This window comes from Enhydra lutris, unplaced genomic scaffold, assembly GCF_002288905.1.
Source record: "Enhydra lutris kenyoni isolate GAN:26980312 unplaced genomic scaffold, ASM228890v2 scaffoldscaffold51, whole genome shotgun sequence".
Taxonomy (NCBI): domain Eukaryota; kingdom Metazoa; phylum Chordata; class Mammalia; order Carnivora; family Mustelidae; genus Enhydra; species Enhydra lutris.
In genome coordinates this window covers 5,086,549-5,105,458 of record NW_019154135.1, presented here as the reverse complement: position 1 = coordinate 5,105,458, position 18,910 = coordinate 5,086,549, and the positions used below count along the sequence as shown (strand labels likewise).

At 43.1% G+C, this 18,910-nt stretch overlaps 1 protein-coding gene across 1 annotated transcript in view; it reads right to left on the bottom strand.

Moving 5' to 3' along the window:
* Positions 1-16,889, bottom strand: part of LOC111157033 (biliverdin reductase A) — a 38,353-nt gene extending 21,464 nt beyond the window's left edge. The window contains exons 1-2 of the mRNA XM_022518238.1: positions 16,812-16,889; positions 9,897-9,929 (exon numbers count right to left, since the gene is read on the bottom strand). Coding sequence (XP_022373946.1) covers positions 9,897-9,908 — 12 coding nt within the window. The 5' untranslated portion in view covers positions 9,909-9,929; positions 16,812-16,889. The remainder of the gene's footprint in view (positions 1-9,896; positions 9,930-16,811) is intronic.
* Between the last annotated feature and the right edge of the window lie 2,021 nt (positions 16,890-18,910).

Sequence of the window (18,910 nt, the reverse complement as noted above, 5' to 3'; positions counted from 1 at the left end):
GAGTTCTTTATGTATTTTTGATACTGAATTCATTTGTCAAATTTGTAATTTGCAAACAGCTTCCAGTCCGTAGCATGTCTTTTCATTTTCTTAAGATCTTAGTCTTTCGAGGAGCTTGAAGTCTTAATTTTGATGAAGTCCAAGTTATCAAAAAAATTTAATGTATCATTCTTCTGGCTAACACGAAGACACAAAGACTTTCTCCTATGTGTTCTCTCAGCGGTTTTACACTTGAAGGCTTAAAGTTTTAGTTACTTTATGTTCTCATTTGAATTAGTTTTTGTATATGGTGTAAGGTATGAATCAAGGTTCTTTTAAAAACATTTTTAGGTAGAGAGGCAGCCTCTCGAATGTGTATTCCACAGGCTGAATCAACTGTCCACAGTGAGGCAGAGGTATGCCAGGCTTGTATGTAAATACACCCAGACTTCACGCCCAGCTCATGTACCATCTGCTCTGGAAGCCATAACGAGCTTTCCCCCCTCTTTGCATATGATATCCAATTGTTCCAACAAAAATTTATTGAGAATAACTTTTTTTTCCACTGAAATTCCTTTGCACCTTTGTGATATTGTCTCAATTGTCACAGTTTTATAGTAAGTTTTCAAATCAGTTACTGTCAACCTTCCAACTTTTTCCCCTTCTTTTCCAAAACTGTAGTTCTGCCTTTACATAAAAGTTTTACCATCAACTTGTCAATTTCTAACAAAAAGAAAAAATCTGCCAGGATTTTGAATGGGATTACACTGACTCTATAGATTAGTTTGGGAAAAAAACAAACAACTTGGGATAGTGAATCTTCAAATTCATGAACATGGTATATATCCTCATATGTTCTTCTTTGATTTCTTTTATTCTGTCATTTTCAGTGTATGAATCTTGTTTTGTTAAATTTATACCTAAGTATTTTGTGATTTTTAGTGCTGCTGTAAATAGTATTTTTTTTTAGCTTCCACTTCTAAACTGTTTATTGCAAATATATAATTGATTTTTGTATATTGAGTCAGATTTTCTACATAGACCATAAGTCAAACATAAATAGAGATGGTTTCACTTCTTCCTTCTCAATCTGCAGTGCTTTATTCAACTTTCTTGCCTTATTGCACTGGTAGGTCTTCCACTATGATTCTGACTTAGATTAGTGGGAACAGACATTCTTGCCTCATTTTTAATCTCAGGGAGAAAACACTGGGTCTTTAACATGAAAAATGATGTTAAATGTAGATTTTTTTTGTAAATACCCTTTATCAGGATGTGAATACTTTCTATTCATATTTTGCTGAGATTTTTAAAAAATTATAAATGGTCTATTTTATCAAATGCCTTTTCTGAGTCTACTGATGTGATCATTTAAACTTTTCTTAAAATCTATTAATACAGTAATACCTTTCATTCCTAGGATAAACCTCACTTGGCCTTGCATTATCTTTTTTATATACTGATGATTCTATTTGCTAAAATCTTATTAAAAATGTTTGCATTTATGCTCATGAAAGTTACTGTTCTGAAATTTTCTTATAATGTGAAATGATTCCTAGGATAACTAATTTTATGAAAGTATTGTCTTCTTTTTTTAAGATATTATTTATTGCTAGAGAGAGAGAGAGAGAGAGCACGCACATGCAGGCTCAAGCAGTGGAGAGAGGCAGAGGGAGGAGACTCCCCACTAAGCAGGGAGCCCGATGCAGGACTTGATCCCAGGACCCTGAGATCATGAACCGAGCTGAAAGCAGACCCTTAACTGACTGAGCCACCCTGGCACTACATTGAGCATTCCATGCTCATGGATTGGAAGAATAAATATTGTTAAAATGTGTATACAAGCCAGAGCAATCTATACTTTCAATGCCATCCCGATCAAAATTCCACTGGCATTCTTCAAAGTGCTAGAACAAACAATCCTAAAATTTGTGTGGAACCAGAAAGGACCCCAAATTGCTAAGGAAATGTTGAAAAAGAAAAACAAAACTGGGGCATCACGTTGCCTAATTTCAAGCTTTACTACAAAGCTGTGATCACCAAGACAGCATAGTACTGGCATAAAAACAGACACATAGACCAGTGGAACAGAGTAGAGAGCCCAGATATGGACCTGCAACTCTATGGTCAAATAATATTCGATAGAGCAGGAAAAAACATCCAATGGAAAAAAGACAGTCTCTTCAATAAATGATGCCGGGAAAATTGGACAGCTATGTATAGAAGAATGAAACTTGACCATTCTCTTACACCATGTACAAAGATAAACTCGAACTGGATGAAAGACCTCAACATGAGTCAGGAATCTATCAAAACCCTAGAGAAAAACATAGGCAGTAACCTCTTCGACATCAGCCACAGCAACTTCTTTCAAGATGTGTCTCCAAAGGCAAAGGAAACAAAAGCGAAAATTAACTTTTGGGACTTCATCAAGATCAAAAGCTTTTGCACAGCAAAGGAAACAGTCAACAACACAAAGAGGCAACCCACGGAATGGGAGAAGATATTTGCAAATGACACTAAAGACAAAGGGCTGATATCCAAGATCTATAAAGAACTCCTCAAACTCAACACTCAAAAAACAGATAAATCACGTCAAAAAATGGGCAGAAGACAGGAACAGACACTTCTCCAAAGAAGACATACAAATGGCTAACAGACACATGAAAAAATGTTCATCGTCATTAGCAATCAGGGGATTCAAATCAAAACCGCATTGAGATACCACCTTATATCAGTTAGAATCGCCAAAATCAACAAGACAGTAAACAGCAAGTGTTGGAGAGGATGTGGAGAAAGGGGAACCCTTCTACACTGTTGGTGGGAATGCAAGTTGGTGCAGCCACTTTGGAAAACAGTGTGGAGATTCCTTAAGAAATTAAAAATAGAGCTTCCCTATGACCCTGCAATTGCACTACTGGGTATTTACCCCAAAGAAACAGATGTAGTGAAAAGAAGGGCCATCTGTACCCCAATGTTCATAGCACCAATGGCCACAGTCACCAAACTGTGGAAAGAAACAAGATGTCCTTCAACAGACAAATCGATAAAGAAGATGTGGTCCATATATACAATGGAGTCTTATGCCTCCATCAGAAAGGATGAATACCCAACTTTTGTATCAACATGGACATGCTGCGTGAAATAAGTCAAGCAGAGAGAGTCAATTATCACATGGTTTCACTTACTTATGGAACATAAGGAATAACATGGAAGACATTAGGAGAAGGAAAGGAAAAGTGAAGTGTGGGAAATGGGAGAGGGAGACAAACCATAAAAGACTGTGGACTCTGAGAAACAAACTGAGGGTTTTGGAGGGCAGAGACATGGGGAGTTAGGTGAGCCTGGTGGTGGGTATTAAGGAGGGCACGTATTGCATGGAGCACTGGGTGTGGTGCATAAACAATCAATCTTGGAACACTGAAAAAATAAAATTAAATTTAAAAATAAAAATAAATTAATTAAATATAAAATAAATAAACTAAACATAAAATAAATTAAATAAACTAAAAAATAAAATAAAATAAAATAATTTGGGAGGAACTTCAGGGGGTAAGGATATGAGGACGAGTGATGGACCACCACTCTGGGAGGGGAAAAGGAGATTCCAAATAGTCAGGAAGAATAACCTAACGTTTTTCATCCACTGTTTACAAGGATCAAAAGTTTAACAACACATTGGTGAGTGTGGAAAAACAGGTGTATTCATACAATGCAAGAGGGAGAGAAAAATATGCAACTTTTGTGGAGAACAACTTGGAAAGTACTTATGTGAATACTCTGTGGTCTAGTAAATCTGTTTCTAAGAATGCATCCTACAGAGATACACAATGAAAAGACTTAGGTTTACTGCAGCCTTACCTGTAATAGCAGAAAATCGCAGATAAGATATATATTGTTAATGCCTGGCTATGTACATCATGGTATGTCCTTACAATGAAATATCACACCACTATAGAAAAGAACAAGGAAGTTCTTTATGTATTTAAAGGGACTGAGCTCCAAGATAGATTGTTAGGTGAGAAAAGCAAGACACAGATCAGTGTAACACAGTTTGTGCAAAAGAAGGAGGGGACAGCTGGAGAGAAAAGAAGTATTTGTGGTATACATTTAGAATCTCTCTGAAAGGACAGCCAATAAACTAGTTAACTCTGTTTGCCTGGGAGCATGAGAACCAGAGTAGCTGGGAGGGAAGAGGACTTTTCAGAAATCTTTTTTCCCCCCCCTAAATTCTTTGGAATTTTGAATCATGTGGATATATTAGTTATCCAAAATAAAAACACTTAAAATAGATACATACATCCAAGGGATGCTCCAAGCAGACTGGAACTCTACAGCTTGTGGACTCTGCTTACTCCCATCTCCCTACCTGGGGGTCTCTCTACAGTGCCCAGAATCTTTGCTGCCCCTCCCTGAGGACCTCCTGCCCCTGATTGTCCAGTCCACTGACCCTAATCATTTGACTCCTCACACCTCCAGGCTACAACTCCTGCTTCCACTCACACTTTCTGGCCCAGCTGTAACCCGGTTTCCACTGCCACGACTCTCTGCTTCATCACAGACCATCTTTTCATTGATAAATTCAAGGCCTTTTTCCCAGCTACACTCCCCTGGACCTCAGACATATTTAAAACTTAATTGGACTTTCCCTCCTTTCTTGGCTTCTCTCACCTCGTACTGAGGTTTTCTTTCTTTTTTTTTTTTTTAATTAAAAGATTTTATTTATTTATTTGACAGAGAGAGGTCACAAGTAGGCAGAGAGGCAGGCAGAGAGAGAGGGGGAAGCAGGCTCCCCACTGAGCGGACAGCCCGATCCCAGGACTCTGAAATCATGACCTGAGCCGACAGAGGTTTAACCCACTGAGCCACCCAGGCGCCCAAGGTTTTCTTTTCACACTTCACCACTTTCCTTCTTCACCCTGCCCTCTGGATGTGCGTACTTCCCAGGGATCAATCCTTGTCCCTCTGTTCTTTTCTCTTCCCCATATCCCTGGATTTCAGGGACAGGGGATCTCTTTATTCCTAAGGTTTCCATGACCACCTTTATGCTGAGGACTCCAAAATCCCTGTGAGCTGTGAGCCATCCTTTCCTCCAAGCTCCAGCTAAGAAGAAATGCCAGCTGGTCAATTCCAATTTCCACCTGGCCATCTCATTGCGACCTGGATCACAATCTTCTGTGCCAGGTGCCAACCATCCACCCCACCTGGCTGGCTCTGCTTTGATCTTCTGGGCAAAGGCCAGTGGTTCCACGAATTCCCTAAGGGACCCAGCTTGAAAGGCTCAAAGTCCTGGAGTCGTTCATGTATTCAACAGACTTCCTCTGAGATCAGACTAGCTGAGGCTGAAAATCCCTCTCCACCCTTCTACTCCAGCTAGACTCTGAGCCACAGCAAGTCTTCCCTGAAATTTTCTGGCATGTGATTTCCTTCCTCTGCATTTTCACTAGTCCGTCTAAGTTCTGGATTGCATTACAAGACTACTGAACAGTTTCTGAACCATCCGATCACCTGACTAAATGATGACCGCCATCTGGTGAGTACAAACAACGTATGAGGCATCACACCAGGTGCTGCGGGTATGCTAAGATGAGTAAGACACACAGAGAGCTATATTAGATGTCAGAGAATGGCAGGTAACAAAAAAAGAGTTAAAGAGCAATGGGAGTTAATGAGAAGGAGGTATCCCTTCCAGAAAGAAAGACCTGAGAAACTTTTCATGTCGCAGAAATGAACTGCATGGACAACATTAGCTGAACTGGGCGCCTGGGTGGCTCAGTTGGTTAAGCCACTGCCTTTGGCTCAGGTCATGATCCCGGAGTCTCGGGATCGAGTCCCGCATCGGGCTCCCAGCTCTGCGGGGAGTCTGCTTCTCCCTTTGACCTTCTCCCCTCTCATGCTCTCCCTCACTCTCTCTCTTTAATAAATAAAATCTTAAAAAAAAAACCAAACGATTAGCTGAACATGCACAAGAAGACAGGCATTCACAGAGTCAGACATCAGAGCTTGCATGGCCATTCTGCCCCCAAGACCCCATGCCTTGAGCAAGCTACTTAACCCTCATTTCCTTCATCTACAAAACAGAGGTGATAATAGCATCTTGCTCATAGGTGTCTTGTGAGGATTAAACTATGCACAGCGTGGGGTACTGTGCAGCAGATTAACTCTTTGTTTTATCTTGAAAATGTAGTCCTGAGTGGAAAAAATAAGAAAGAGAACAAGCTAAAACCATTACACAGTAATACAATTAGTGAAATTAAAAGTATACTACACAGTGGTTGCCAGGGGCTCGCGGTGAGCAGCAACGAAAGCAAGGAGTATTTCGGAGTGAGGGTCTAAATCCTGATTGTGGTAATGGCTATGCAAACTGATGCATGTGCTTTAATGCACACAACTTGTGCACCAAAAAAACAAAAACAAAAACAAAAAACACATTTTACGAAATGTAAATGTAAAGGGTATTTGTACAAAAACAGTAACATACACTTTCATGAATACACGGAAACAAGAAGGTAATCATTTAATCCAATAGGACAATAGCATAGCTGTCTTGGAAAGGGGAGAACAAGGATAAAGACCACAAGGAATCAGAAAATAAATACAAGAGAGGAGCCCTGCACACACCAGCAAGGACCACACATCACGAACCGGGGCTGAGGAGTACCTTCTATGCTTGAGGTGTCCTCCTCTGCCCCCCAAGAGGGAGAGAGAATGACCTAGAGGAGGGTAAGGAAAGGAAAGGAGAGTAAGTACTGGAAGTGAGGAAAGGACAAGGAGGCGGAAAGTCAAGCAAGAAAAAGACAGATTTGGAAGGTATTATGGTCTCACCAGCAAATCCCATGAGTACAAGTACCGTATCTATAATTTTTTTACCATTAACGCTATCAAGCCGAGTCTAAAGCCTGGTACAGTGTACTGTTACACTTCCATTTTAGTGACTAAATCAAGAAAACGGGATTTACAGCATGGAGCGTGGGAAAGGAGGGAGAAGGATGTCGAGCTTCCAGGCCACGCACACAGGTGACTATGGTGCTATTCCCTGAGGAGCTTATTTGGGGCAGCAGAAAAACAGCAGGTCCAGCTTGTTTTGGAAAGAGTTGGAGCACCTGGAGAACCTCTCAGTGGAGACGAGCAATCCAGGCTTCTCGTGGGCAGATCTGGAGGTGGGGAGTAGGATGTGGTCGAACAAATCCACTGGGTACATTCCTAAGCATACGACTAACAAAAACTGGGGGATCAGATGAGCAGCCCAGGACGATGGGCAAGAGGAGGAGTATTCTGGGAAACACAAAGCTTTCAAAAGCAGGCAGACCACAAGCCTAAGAGTCTGAGAAGACGTGAGCAGAGAGCTAGGCAGAAACCCTGGGACAACATGGGAACTACATGAAGAACATGGCCAACAGGGTCAAATGCTTCAAAAAGGAACTTTCCACCAAATCTGGCAATAGGGATGCTACTGGTGGTCCTTCCTTGCAAAGTTTTGGTGGAACAATGAGAACCAAGTCAGACAGCAGTGAAGCTGACATAAAAGGGAAGTGAGAAAGTGGTCACAGACACTGAACGATGGGCGTTTAAGGCAGGAGAGAAGTGGGGATGGTTAAAGGGGAACCCAAGGCCTAGGAATGTTTTCAAAGGTTGAGAGGAAAAAGCCATCCAAGAAGTAAGGGTCAAAGTGACAGGAAAGAAGGGGTAACTGATGACTGGGGGAACTGTTACCAGGCCAGGCTGTATAAGCTTACTATCAATGCAAAGTTTCTAATTTTTCTTCAGAACTCCATGAGAATTTGAGTGAGTCACAAGGCCCTTCACATAAGGGGTCAGAGGCACCAGAAAGTGCTTAAAGGAAGTCAGCCCTGAAGTGGGGAAGGCCAGTAGGCTAGTAGGATCAGTCAGTAGGAGACTCACTTTGGACTTTTACCATTTTGTGGCTTTTGAGCTTCGTACTATGTATGTGTATTGAGATTATTACAAAAATAATTTTTTAAAAATTATTATTTAAGATGAATTTCACTAAGAAAGACACCTGACTGCAGTAGGTTGAGAATGACTTGGACAGAGGAAGAAATGGAGAAATTACCTACGGACATCTCTTTCAAGAAGCCTCCCTTCGAAAGACTTGAGAAAAACAGGATTATAGCAGCTTGACAAAATGTCACATGTGGTTTTTTCTGAAGAAAGTAAGAACTAAAGCATTTTGAGGGGAGCCTGCATGGCTCAGTTGGTTAAGCAGCCGACTCTTGGTTTTAGCTCAGGTCAGGATCTCAGGGTCCAGGGATCAAGCCCCGCATCGGGCTCTGCACTCAGTGGGGAGTCTGCTCCAGAATTCTCCCTCTCCCTCTTCCCCCACCTGCGATCTCTCTCTATAAATAAATAAATAAATCTTTAAAAAAAGAAAATAAAGCCTTTGGAAATATGAGTCAGAATGAGTCAGCAAAAATGAGGCTTACAATGCAGCTGGTAAAGGAGATAATTAGAGAGGCAGGGTGAGGTCTGCAGAGACAACAGAATTTGCCATTCAGAGTGTGGACGGGGGTTTCTAGGGACACTGGATACAACAGGCCTACTCTCCTTTCTTCTTCCTCTATCCAGCCCAGGCATGGGGGTAAGCTGCTTCGGGGGGGGCTGGTTAGTGTAAGCCAATGGCAACATTTTAGCTCCTCTAACCCAGTAACTAGTCCAGGAGTGGGCATGTGACATAATTCTTGCCACTAAGACCTGAGGAGGCATTGGGTGTTACTTTATAAAACAGAGGCCCCTGCTTATCTGGGAGAGCTACAGGAAGCTGCCTCCTCTCCTGCTCAGAGTGAATGAGGAAGCACGTCGCCTCAACTGCGGCTGGCAGCCATCCTATAGCCATCGGGGCACCGTCTCCAGGGCAAAGCTAACATGTGGACGAAGAGCAGAGAGATGACATGATCCTGGATCATGACGATCGCCGGGCCAGTGGATCAGCCGGCCCTGAAGCATGCCCTCCAATGGGACTTCCCAGATGAAAAACACATGAAGTTGGGTTTTCCTACACTCACAGCCTGGAGCTCTCTCACTGATAAACATCCCTTTCACTGTGACAAGAGGAGTAAGACGAATGGGAAGGCAGGAATTGAGAGAGATGATGTCTGATGGTTCTCATTTTTCTCTGTAAAGTAGGAAGTGGTCCACGTACTAAGAGTGAGGAGGGAGCCGGGAGGAATGAGAAGACGGGAGCTGGCCGTTCAGGGCAATGGGAAAGGGGGCCACCTGCAGCTCCGCAGAGGCCGGGGGCGGGGGCTGTGCTGAGCACCCCGTGAGGGTCTGGACACATTCGCCAGCTGCCAACAGCACGAAGCTGTGCCACTCACCCAAGACCACTGTCCTGATTTTGGCATGTGGATCAATGGGAGAAGAGGAAAAGCAGTTGGGGACATTGGACCAAGGGTGATCCTCTCCTCTTGGAGAGGAGTAAAGGCAGGAAGGAGCTGATCAGTCAGAAAAAAACAAAAGGGCAAAGTGACTGGAAATCTCAGCAGATCAAAGAACAGGGATAGTGCAACTGAGAGCCCCTAGGAGACAATGAAGAGAAATGTCGTAGTAAGCAGAGGTTAAATGTCCCCAGAATAACACAAAGTAAGGCTCTAGGCCCAGCACCCCTACACCCTGCTGCCCACTCCAGCCCCAGCCCTTCAGTGTTATTTCAGCTTGAGGTACAATCAGTAAATTCCAATCTAACTGAAGCCGGTCAGACACAGATAAGAACGCAGAAGGGCCCAATTTTTCCATATCGCCCAGAGCCATGTGCACATCGGCAGGCAGGAAGGGAAACGTTTTCAAGTTTGTGCCAATGTTTTTGAAAGTTCTGTAGGGAGAGAAGAAACTCAGTGAAGGAAGAATGAGGAAAAATGCAAGAAAAGCAGTCCTTAAACTGGTCCTTTGAAAGTACTCACCTCCGCATTCATCTTGTTCTCCTACTTCCGTGGCTGTGAAGACAAAAGCAGAGGTTAGGACTCTGATGACACCTGCCCCAGACTCCACGCAGACACTCCCTTTGCCATCCCACTTTCTCCCACACTCCTATTTTTTTTTAAGATTTCATTTATTTTAGAGAGAAAAAGAGTGCACAAGTGGGAGGGGGAGGGGGAGGGGGGAAGAGAGGGAGAGAAAGAGAATCTCAAGCAGACTCACCACTGAGTACACAGCCTACCATAGAGCTTGATCCCATGACCCTGAGATCATGACCCCAGCCAAGACGAAGAGCTGGACGCTTAACCAACTGAGCCACTCAGGCGCCCATCTCCCACACTACCTATTATCCCACTGGCCCTATCGTCCCCAAATGCCTCCACCACATTTAACCCTCCAGTAATGGTACCCAGGCCAGTGTCTGATTCTGAGGCTGGTGGAGGCTGGGATGTCATATGCCAATGATGTTTCTAGAGAAGGACATTTCCAACCCTGAAGGTCCGTCCCCTATACTGGAAGAGTGACTGTAACTATAATGCCTATGTGTACTTAAAAGAATGGTGCGTGTCCCAAAGTTGGTGCTTGGAAGGGATAGCTTTGTATCTGCCTTTCTTTTTCTTTTTTCTTTTTCTTTCTTTCTTTTTTTTTTTTTTTTTTTACATGAGGCTCAAACTCATAACCTCCTGCGATCAAGAGCTGAGATCGAGAGGCTCCCTTAACTGATTGAGCCACCCAGGAGCCCCAGATCTGCCTTTCTTGTATGGAGACAAGCAAGGCAGTAGGAAAAACATCTTTTTCTTCCTCCTAGATGACTTTCGAGAGGACTTAAATGTATTATGTTAAAAGAACAGTTTAAGAGGCTACTCTGAACCCATAGCATGAAGGAGGAGGAAAGAAGGAGCAAACAGGCACATAGGAGAGACATGAGAACTGAGAGTAGAACTGAGAGGCCTATAAAATGAGCCTTCTCATTCACTTGTCAGCACTGTTAGAACTGCCCCTTTATTTCGACTAAGACTCAGGCAGGCAATGGCAGGGTGACTGCATGACTAGAGGTGACAGAGAGAGAATTAAAGCTTCTCCAGCCCCCTCACTGGAGTGGGATGTCTAGGAAGCCGATGCACAGGATGCCCAGAGCTGGAGGGGAGGGAGGAGGGCCCTCCAGGTCCTCTGGGAAGGGAAGGCAGTGGTGGCCTCGGTCCTTGGACCCATCCTTGCATTTGATCTTATTCTGCTTCAAAATATAGAAAGGGTTGGACATCCTGATGATAACCACGAATGAGAAGAACAAAATCAAGAACACCCGTTATTAAAAATAACAAACACAAACAAAAAAAGAAATTAACTCCTGACAACCCTAGGAACATTTGGGATGGTCACCTGGGCTGTGTGTTGAAAATAACCCATTTTCAGTAATTCCCTTCCCTTCCCTCTTCTCATTCCTCCTCTGTGCTTTGAGATTGGGTCTCATGACCTAACCTACCCGGCACGCATGCTGTCTTTCCTTTAATAACCCAGAGTCTTTTCATGATTCCTGAAAAACATGAAAAAGGGAACCTGCAGAAGACAAACCTAAAAAGGAGGAAGTAACAAAGCAGGTTAGCTTTCCTCTCAGATCTCAGGAAGTCAGGATGCCTGTGATGTCTTCCTACGCATAACATATCTTGGAAGGACAATGAAGTCATTAATAGCAAAGTTGGGGGGAAAAGCTAGAACTAGAAGAGGATGTGTGTTAAGCAGCAGCCTGGACCACAGGGTGTCCCCAGAGAACACCCCCCTGGTTGCTCTCTCCGGCAGATGCCCTACCCAAAACTCCATAGCGTTTTACTCATATTTTTAAGAACTTTAAGCCTCCCTTAGAGCTTACATGTGGGTGGGTAAGTCAGACAACAAAACACACAAATACAAGGAGGATACTAACAGCTGTGAGCCTACTTGTATCAACTACTTGATATTAACACTAACCCACAGACCCTCGGCAAAAAAGCTAACACCAATTCTATTTTCCAGATGGGGTTCCTGAAGTTCAGGGTGGGTAAAAGCATTTGGTCTCCCAGTCTCAGCACTGCAGCACTGCACTGTGATTTTCAGACTTTCTGGTTCTAGAGCCAAACCCCCGAGTACTCCAGAGACCTCTACAGATCCTGTCTTACACTCCCTCAGACAGCGACCATGACAAACAGAACTGGTGTTGGTCCTGCTAAGGAACCATGTCCAAACTGCTTCCTCATCTGTAGGCTGAATGACTGGACTTTGTCCCTAAGGTCTGTTCTCTGACAGGTCTCGTCCCTAATGTTCTCTGATTTCCACAAAAGGGAATTCAGGAGGCTCTTAAAACAAGAACAACGCTCAACTTCATTTATGATCGCAGAATGCAAATTATTATTTCGCAAAGATGCTCCCATCAGACTGCCAGAGATCAAAATGTTCGCCACGGTGCGGCGATGGTGAAAGGGTAGGGAAGAACACGCTCTCTGACATTATTGGGAGCCTACAGATGGGGATCGGTTCTGTAAGAGGGCAGTCTGCAACATCTATGACAATTCCAAATGCACACAACCCCGACCTAGCAATTCTGCCACTTCCAATGTATCTCCAGTGCCCACATCACATTCAAGAGAAATCATTAAATTGTCCTGAGTCCTTCGTCCTTGTAGAAACATTGCTACTTGCCTTTCCTTTCAAATGAGAACTTCCAGGAAAGTTTTCCTATCAAAAACGTCTACAAAACACTGTTTATAAACTGCTTCCCCACAGAATCTGGGAAAGCGAAACAAAAGAAAACATAGAATGACTTGGAGAAATGTGCGTGTGTGAGACAGAAGCTCACTGAGAAATCCTATCTCACAATCATCATATGATCTCTCTGATATGAGGAATTTGAGAGGTAGGGCAGGGGGTTGTGGGGGGTAGGGAAGGGAAAAATGAAACAAGAGGGGATCGGGAGGGAGAGGAACCATAAGAGACTCTTAATCTCACAAAACAAACGGAGGGTTGCTGGGGGATGGGGGGTAGGGATGGGGTGGCTGGGTGATGGACATTGGGGAGGGTATGTGCTACGGTGAGTGCTGTGAAATGTGTAAGCCTGATGATTCACAGACCTGTTTCCCTGGGGCAAATAACACATTATATGTTAATAAAAATAATTTTTAAAAGTAAATAAAAAAAAAAGAAATCCTATCTCATTAGGTATCAGTAGTCTACTACCTAGGATGAATTACTCTCATGTATAAAGCACATTCAACTGAGGTATCCTGGCCAGATCCTTCAACTGGGGTATCCTTCCCATGCTCCTTCCCCTCCAGCTTTCAATTCCCCTTATAATAAGATGGCACCGCCAAGAGGTACAACCCCCCCCCCCCCCGGCCAGGAGAGATCTGGCTCTGCCTTTCTACACTCTCCCAGCTCATCACACCGTTCTCCTCCTCCCCACTGTCCTGCCAAGACTAATTAAAGTTTGAAAAGAACCCAGGGAGAATTTTATTCTATATTTTAATATATTCTTTAAGACCTGGGGTGCTTGGGTGGCTCAGTGGTTTAAAGCCTCTGCCTTCGGCTCAGGTCGATCCCAGAGTCCTGGGATCGAGCCCCAATCAGGCTCTCTGCTCAGCGGGGAGCCTGCTTCCTCCTCTCTCTCTCTCTCTCTGCCTGCCTCTCTGCCTACTTGTGATCTCTGTCTGTCGAAAAAATAAATAAAATCTTTAAAAAAAAATTAGTTTAAATATCTAAGACCTAATCCTATAGCAAGAAATTCAGGTTTGTTTGTTTCAAGGGTTTAATATTTAAATGGTCAAACACTAAAAGCCTTTATGTTTCTGACTGTTGATATTATATTTAGAAACATTTATAGACACACTTTTATTTTTTAGATTTTTAACCTTTTTATTTTTGTATTTTAATCCATCTAAGTTGTATTTTGGTGTATGGCATGAGATAAGACTCCGTCTGTATTTTTCCCTTTTCCCTCAAATAGTTGAGTTGTTCCCAAATCATTAATGGACTATTTCATCATTTCCCCCATGACTCGTTCATAAGGTCTTATGAATACGGTTATTCTTTTTTTTTTTTTTCCACTTTTTCTGCTGTGTCATTGACCTTTAGTCCCATGCCTATAATGCATTGTTTATATGACTATGGCTTAACAATATGTTTTTGTTTTCTGGTAGCTCAAGTTCTCTCGTTAACTTGTGGAGTATTCTTATCTATTCTTGCTTGCTCGGGCTTCCAGATTGATTTTAGAACATCTTTGTCAAGTTAAAAAAAAATAAAAGCAAAAAAATCCAGTTCTACTGGGACTGTGCCTATAACTGTATCAAACTTGTATATTAAATTAATGTGAATTCATTGGTCTTCCCATCCAGAAATATATGGTATGTCTGTCTAGGATCAAGTACTTAAAAAAACAAAAAACAAACAGAAGAATCTTGAGTGAGTTCCTGAATTACCACATAATGACAAATGATAGTTCAGGCTGCAGTGGTTCACTAGACAGCTAAAGAAAAAGAATCAGGACTTTTGCAATAAAAAGCCTGCTAAAAGCAATTTAAAGTAGGTTTCTCCTTTCCCCACATCTACTGCAGCAGATCTACCAAACAGTGCTGGAGTATGAGCTTTGACCCCAAAATGTGATGCACTAAGTTCCCTTCAGACTAAGCTATCATTCTGGGAGATAACAGCCCGCCCGTGACTCAAGAACCCAGAATCCTATACCTGGCATGGGCATCCACCACCAAAATGACCAAGGCCAAGGTACATTTGTTGGTTTCTGCACCACAAAAAGAAAAAAAGAAAGGGCACAGATGAACTTAGACATACTTAGATGACCCCTAGGCTCTTTTTTGGTGCTGACACGTTGTAATTCTAACCCACTTTACTTCTCCTTTTTTGTTCTCCTTTGGTTTAGCTTTCTCAGTGTTTGTCTTGGTTCACTGGAGGTTATTAACTTCTTTTCTGGTTCTCTCAGGGGCACCGACACAAGGAAACTGGGACAAGGCTGGAGTTGTCAGAGCCAGGGAAGCAGCTGCCATTGAAGCTAAAACACACAAAAGGGCTGAAGAGGGAAAGCTTTCCTGGACACTCTCTCCAAACCTAAGCCACTCTCTTCCCCTCCCAACCTTCCTGCCACTCCTACTTGCTCTGTTCCCTCCAGTTCCTCCTTGTCAGCATTTTGAAACCTTCTCCCTTTTCTTGAAAGTACCACTTTTCAACATTGTAGTTATGATGACTGATATAGATTATTTGTGGTGTTTTAAGATTTTATTTTTAAGTCATCTTTACACCCAACATGGAGCTTGGGCTCACAATCCCAAGATTAAGAGTCACATGTTCCACTGACCAGGCCAGCAAGGAGCCCTTATTTGTGGTTTTCTATGATCTGCAATTCTGTTTTCTATTGGAATTGATGATAAAGCACTAATTACTGGGAAAAAAAAAAAAGTGATCTTGATGTTGATAGATATGACAGGAAAAAATGAGATAACAGGAGTCAAAAATACTCTTATTAAGGAACAAATCTCTAGTGTACTCAAATTTATAAGGGTATGGTTCTGGGTTTTTTTAAAGTAACTTAATTAATTCAAATAATTGCAAACAGTGTGCAACTCCGTTTCAAAACTGGGTTGAGATCAGAACATTCTGGGGCCCATAGGTGTTGTTAGACATTGATTTCCCAGAAAGACGGGAACCTTGGTTCCCTGTTACTAAAAGACCGGTTCTTCCTGCTGGAGAGCTACAGGAACCCATGAACTCCACAGCATGACTAACAAGTGGGGGAGGGGACCTGAACAAAAACCTTCCACACAAGCAGAACATGTAGGAGTAACTTATATTTCTAACATGTTAAAAGCTCTTATAAACAGAGAATAAAGTGATGGTTGCCAGAGCAGAGGTGGGGAGAAGTCTCTAGCATGCCTTACTTTTCAGATGACCAAACTATGTAACTAACCAAGTTTCCCTTCCTAGAAACAAATATGAGACCCAACTAGAAACCTGCGCTGTGCTGTCAGATAGCCACGAGACACATATGGTTATGGATGCTAGTTAATTAAATATAGAACGTTTCCACTATCACAGAAAGTTCTGTCGGACAGCACTGACACACTTACTCTTTTTTGCGCCCAGACTTATTTTCTGTTCTTACATTGTCTCTGTTCCCAGTAACTAGACGTGTATATGTATATGTATATGTATGTATTTCTGACTATTCTACGCGGTTTTGTTGTGAACTTCCTTAATTCCTTCGTCGAACAACTCAGGGTTATCAGCACCTGGAAAGATCTTTGTATATATTTAACCCTGCTGTTGCTGGGAGCTCAGCCTTAGTTTTTTAGTGTCCTTAATTCATGCAACCCTCACAAGGGTCTATGAAATACCCGTACTTTGCAGCTTCCCAAGAGGAAAGCGCGGCCAGGAGAGGTTCAGGGTCTTGCGCAGGATTCGTACCCGAGGAGCAGAACCCCAGCCACGCACATGTCGCGTGGACCGAGCTGTCAGCCCACGTTCGCGCTACCGCGACAGAACCACGGGCTCAGCTACGTGCACGTACACAGCTCCGGCCGACTTACGTCTACATTGCAACTGAAACCATAAACACTTTTAAAATAAAATAGATTTAATTTTTTGAACAGTCTGCCTTTTGGCTATATGAGGGAGCCCCTTCCCGGGAGGGCTCGCCGCGATGCCGGGTCAGCCAAGCCTCGGGACAGCCTGCTCCCCTCCGGGCCCAGTGGAGCTGGAGAGGAGGCGTCCAGGAGGCGCCTGGGGGTTTAGGCCTGGGCCTTGGGCCCGAGACCTCAGGGCGGAGCCCGATCTCCCGCTGGCCAAGTTTTCCAAGCTCCTGCTCAAAGGTTTTCTTAAAAGCTGCCCGCGACCCCCATTCACTCGTCCGCCGTGCGCCTTACCTGCCGCTGGGCACAACGCTTGGCTCCTCGCAGTCTCTGAGCTGCCGCGGGCCCGGCCCCTGAGGCAGGCGCGCGCTCTGATTGGGCGAGGCGCGCGAGGCCGGAAGAATCGCAGGGTAGGCGGGGAGAGCGCAGGTGGGGGACGGAGAGAGGAGAGCCCCGCCCCAGAGTCCAGCGCCGCAGGGCTGGCTGTGAACCGACTTGGCTGCCAAGAGACTCTCCTTGCTCCCGGGTAGGGGAAGCTGGAGAAGACGGTAGCCCCAGATCTGTGAGGCCTCCGCGCTGGGGTCGGGGGAGGGGAGGTGGTTGGGCACTCTATGCTCTGCCCCTTTTCTGGGCCGGACCCCCAACACGTGAATCCGCGCCGTCCTTTTCGGGTCCAGATCAAAGAGCAGGCAAAGCATTTTTATTTTTGTTTTGTCTTTATTTTCTTCTTCTGTCGGTGTGGTAACATACACATAACATAAAATTTACTATCTTAATAATTTTAAGCGCACAGTTCAGTGATATCAAGTACATTCACATTGTTGTGCACTGATCACCACGATCCCTCTACCGTGTTCATTTTGTGAAACTGAAACTCTCCACTCATTAAACAGTAAGTGCCCCTTATCCCCCTGGCAAAGTATAGTTTTTGCCTTTACGATCCCATTGTTCTTAAGGACCTCCTATAAGTGGAATCACACAGTATATGTCTTTTTTTTTTTTTTTAAGATTTTATTTATTTATTTGACAGACAGAGATCACAAGTAGGCAGAGAGGCAGGCAGAGAGAGAGGAGGAAGCAGGCTCCCCGCCGAGCAGAGAGCCTGATGCAGGGCTGGATCCCAGGACTCTGGGATCATGACCTGAGCTGAAAGCAGAGGCTTTAACCCACTGAGCCACCCAGGTGCCCCCAGTATATGTCTTTTAATGACTGGCTAATTTCATTTAGAAAAATGTCCTCAAAATTCATCCATATCACCATATTGCAGAATTTCCTCCCTTTTAAAGGCTAAACATTTAAGGTTTATCCGTTCATCCATTGATGGACACTTGGATTGCTTCCACAGTTTAGCTGTTGTGAATAATATTGCTATGAAAAGGGGTGTACAAACACCTGAGACCCTACTGTTTTCCATGACTCTACCACTTGACATTTCCCCCAGTAACGCACAAAGGGTTCCCATTTCTCTGAGAAAACGCTCCTCACACTCATTTCCCTTTTCTTGATGGTAACCATCCCCATGGGTATGAGATTGCATCTCCCTATAGCTTTAATTTGCATTTCCCTGATAATGTTGGACACCTTTTTGTGAGCATGTTGGCCATTTGTATCTCTTTTGGAGAATTATCTATTCAAGTCATTTTGAATCAAATTGGTTGGTGGTGAGTTCTAGGAGTTCTCTATATATTCTGGATATTAATCCTTTATTAGATATAGGATTTGCAATATTTTGTCCCATTCTGTGAGTTACGTTTTTACCCTGATGATAGTGTCTTCTGATACAAAATATTTTTACATTTTCATGGAGTCGATTTCTCTAATTTTCCTTTTGTTACCTTTACCTTTAATGTCATATCAGAAATCATTGCCAAATCTGATATCACAAAACTTCTCTCCTATTTTCTTCTAGAAATTTTATTGTTTTAGGTCTTGGTCCTTGACCCATTTTGAGTTAATGTGGCTATCCCATTTTCCCAGCACCATTTGTTGAACAGACTATCCTTTCCCCATTGAATGGACTTGGCATTTTTGTCAAAAATCATTTGACTATATATGTGAGGGTTTATTTCTGGGGTTCCTATTTTATTCCATCAGTCGATATATCTGTCTTTTGGCCAGTGCCACAGTTTCAATTGCCTATAGCTTTATAATTGAATTTTGAAATAAAAATTTAAATTTTAAAAAATTATTTTTTAAGATTGTTTTGGCAATTCATGGTCGCTTGATATTCTATGAATTTTAGGATGAGTTTTGTTATTTCTCTAAAAAAAAAAAGCCATTGGAATTTTTGTGGGGACCGAATTGAATCTGTATATTAGTTTGGGTGGTATTGACACTATAATGATATTAAGTCTTCTAATACATGAACATGGGATGCGTTTCTATTTATTTAT